The sequence below is a fragment of the Parathielavia appendiculata genome (genome assembly GCF_033297405.1).
Source record: "Parathielavia appendiculata strain CBS 731.68 unplaced genomic scaffold N657scaffold_45, whole genome shotgun sequence".
In the NCBI taxonomy this organism is placed as follows: Eukaryota; Fungi; Ascomycota; class Sordariomycetes; order Sordariales; family Chaetomiaceae; genus Parathielavia; species Parathielavia appendiculata.
The window spans coordinates 29,491-33,122 of NW_026944264.1; the positions used below are offsets into that span (position 1 = coordinate 29,491).

The 3,632-nt window shown below is 56.4% G+C and overlaps 2 protein-coding genes across 2 annotated transcripts in view; one reads left to right on the forward strand and one right to left on the reverse strand.

Annotated features, from left to right (window-relative positions):
* Window positions 1–1,827: 1,827 nt before the first annotated feature.
* Window positions 1,828–2,057, forward strand: N657DRAFT_651244 (uncharacterized protein; the record flags this gene model as incomplete). The annotated part of the gene is made up of 1 exon (XM_062794119.1): window positions 1,828–2,057. A coding segment is annotated over one exon (230 nt), but the record flags the coding sequence as incomplete, so codon positions are not given.
* Window positions 2,058–3,268: 1,211 nt separating this feature from the next.
* Window positions 3,269–3,632, reverse strand: part of N657DRAFT_651245 (TPR-like protein) — a 2,305-nt gene continuing 1,941 nt past the window's right edge. The window contains exon 4 of the mRNA XM_062794120.1: window positions 3,269–3,556. Coding sequence (XP_062642249.1) covers window positions 3,376–3,556 — 181 coding nt within the window. The 3' untranslated portion in view covers window positions 3,269–3,375. The remainder of the gene's footprint in view (window positions 3,557–3,632) is intronic.

A 3,632-nucleotide genomic window follows, 5' to 3' on the forward strand; every position in this document is an offset into this window, starting at 1 on the left:
TAGGTTCTTTCCTATACTATAGTAAGCCACTGAGCCAGCGGGCCTTAACGTGTTTGTGTCCATACGATCTCTGCGGATGACAATGGAAAGGAAGGTGTCACGGCGATTGCGCCGTGCCTGCTAGGACCCACGGGTGGAACCCGGCATGTGGAAAGCACGGGCCCCTGTGGGTTAAATATTCTGCACCTCGCTGCCGCGACATCTGTTCGTAGCTCCTCGAGCTACGTCTTGACAATCAAGCCTGCCCGTACCTGACGGAATAGAGCTTAGCCTGTAGTTTAGCCCGAATACAATTGTCATTGGATTGTCCGCCTGTCCCGCCGTGACAGGATGGATGGATTTGATTTCGCCCGGAGGCACTAAGCCTAAAGGGCCTTGGCACGCTAAATACATACATACGATTCGTCCGCTTCTCCCATGATCTCGCACAAGCCCTTTGAGTTGCCCTTTGCGCAAAGCTTCCCAATACCTCTTGCCTCTTCTCTTGCCTTGATTGTTAGCAGATCGTCTTGGAGGTTACGTTCTCCAAGTGTTCAGCGTCCCATCTTCAGCAGCTAAAGCGGGATCTGCTGGTTGAGGCTGTGTGCTGTTAGTGAGCTCCACTATTGCGACTGATACAGTCTCCGTTGTTCCTCGTCTGCATCCAATCTCCCCGTCGCCATTGCGTACTTGATCGTTGCCCGGACTGCTTTCATGTCTGGCGACCACATCTTTGGATCCGATGGCGCTTTCCCTCCAAGGTAGAATGAGAGGCTCCCTCGTCTTGTCACTGTACATCGCAGCATGTCTTCCCTCAGGGCTGTCCATCTCACGCATCGCAGCAGAAAATGCTCCACTGTTTCCCTCGCTTGGCCGCAGGGGCAGAAGTCTGACTCGACCGCTCCAATCCTGCTCAGAAAGCCGTTCAGCCTCGCCATTCCGGTTCGGAGTTGTGCCAAGATACAGGCCTCTCTTCGCTTCAGCTTATCATAGAGGTCGCGAGTGTGCTTGCCAGGTAGTGCCACGTCCATAGCCTTTGAGAACTTGCCCACGCCTTCAGGAAGAGCTCTCTCCTGTCGCTGTTTCGCCAGTGCCAGCCTGATTGCGGTGGACTTGGCCTGGGGCATTTGGACGTTGGGTGTGCCACCTTGCCTTGCAGCCCTTTGCGCCGCCGCCTTGGCCTCCAACCCCAACGCGAAGTTGGCTTCTGCTGGTATCCACAGGAAGTCAACCGAGTTTCCTCTCCGTCGATGCAGCCTTGCTAACTCGTATATTTGCCGTATGATGCCTTAGCCGGACTGTTGTCGTGGTTGTCTGATCGCTGCCAGCGCCGACTGGTTCCTGGTAACGATGGTGATGTGCCTGTGGCAAACGCCGGCTGGCAGGCTCTCCAAGGCCTTTGCGATGGCCTTAGAGTCGCTAGATTGTTCTCCCTACGAACTAGCTAACTAGCTGCACAGACCTGCCTCGTAGGGCAACCTAGTCAGAGAGGCAAGGCCAGACCTCCCTACCGGACCTCTTCGGCCACGGGACCCTAAGGTTTGCACCTTAAGCCCTCCGCAAGAGGCAAAACCTTACAGAGCTTCGTAGGCGACACCACAGCAGCCTGCGCAGGGCTGGGGCCCGGGTGCGAGCCGGGTACTTGGCATCTGCAAAGCCCCCTCTCTCTTGGAAAACCGACACGCGCGTCCGTCCTCTCCGGCCAGCTACACTGCTCCTCGGAACTACAGCTTCCTTGCGGCGGCAACACCACACATTTGTTCCACAGCCGAGGCACCCATACCCGGTGCAATCCATCCGCGGCTTCATCCCATACTGTAACCTGCGCCCGGAAACAAGGGGACGTAGCCTAGCCACGCGTACAGTCCAACAGGTCCCCCGCCGAGGCAACAGCTGTTTCGCTCCTGTGGCCCGGGTGCGAGCCGGGACCGCAACTCTACTGCCCTCCCCTCGGTCCAGCATAGCCGCCACGGCCCACCTGCCGCCGGGCGCAACCCCGACTTCCAGCTTCCCGTTGCACCGCGAGGGTCTCCCCACGAGGCCGAAGCCGCAGTGCCGACCGTGTCTTGCAGCAGGCCGTCGAAAAAAGCTGCCACACCGGCGCAGCTCCCTCCATCGCACTGCCACTAACCTGCCCTGATCCACTATTGTAGTTCCTCCTTTTGTAGTGTGCTGTTTGTCAAGAGGGCGAAGCGCCTCGCAGGAAGGCCGGCCGCCCGTGTGCCTCCCCTTAACGAACCCGTCACCTTCCTTCTCCTCGGTCGATTAACAACTCTTGCAATCGGAGTCGTACAGCAGCTTTCGCTCCAGTCCTCGTAGCGTCGTCTCACCGGTCGGTTTTGCCGCCAAGACTCTTGACTTCGCTCTCCCAGAACTGGGCAGGGCCGGGGGTGCCCTGTCTCTTCTTCAGAACGTCGAAAGAGTCGGGTAGGTTTCGTACCCAGTATCCCCCTGATCTTGCAAAGTTTGTTGCAGCTTGTTCTTGTCGTCGGTGTCGCTAAGTCGCGGTTGTCGGGCGGGGTGGTGAGGGATTTCCGGGCGCTCAGAAACCTCACTTCTGATCCTCGAAATCGACGTCTTCGGCCGCCAACAGGCCGCGCAGTAGCTGCGCGGAGCTGCAACCCTCTGGAAATGAAAGACCAGGTCACAAAGGACCTGTCTTCCAATTTTTGCGATGCCCGACCGCCTGCGCGCGCGGCCCCCGATGTTCCTTCACCGGGAAGGGGTGATGTCTGGCAGTGTGTGAATGCCCGTCCAGAGTTTGATGGCCCGCTTCCAGAATCGATCTTGTGCGGTGGTGATATGGGCTTCCGCTTCCGCCACGCTCGTTGATTGAGGAAGGTCCCCACGCTTGAAATAGACAATAGCTCTAGAGAACGCCCTGAGTTGCGTCTCCGCTGCCCGTGGTTTGAGCCAAGCTACGTTAGCACTTTCATTGATTGGCAGAAAAGGTACATACCTAACTGGCAGAAAAGGTACGTACCTAACTGGCAGAAAAGGTACGTACCTAACTGACAGAAAGGGTACGTAGCTAATGGGCAGAAAAGGTACGTACCTAATGGCAGAAAGGTACGTACCTAATGTCATGGCGAGGCACTGCCCAAGAGGGACGGAGCCGCAAGCAGCTATCTCTATTGACTAAAGACAACAAGTATGAAGAAGGAAAGGAGGAAGGGCTAAGGTACATGTCCTAAAAGTGTCACGGGCTTTGGTCAGGGGTTTACGGTACAGGGCTAGGTCTGGGGAATGATTGCAAGCTTGAGACAATGATTTGCACTTACATGCACAACCGATCATCATGGATTCAGAACATAGGGCTAGTTGTGATGCTAATCTAATGACGCTAAGTCCCGAGCCACGTCCTGGTATCGTTCGTGCTGAACGCCAAACACAGCTTTAACTCCCGCCTTGACAACGTAGATACAATACCCTAGCTTCGGAAAGGTTGCCCAACTGAGTATATAGTTTGGCGAGGCTCTGGATCGTATTGAGGGCCGGAATATAGAGATTGACGTCTTCCGGTCCCAGCGCCTTCTCGTAGCCTCGAAGTGCCCGCTTGTACATGGCTTTGGCGTCGCTGAGCCGGCCCTGATCTGCACAGAGAAGGCCGAGGTTGTTGACCGTGTCTAGCGTCGACGTGTGTTCCGGTCCCA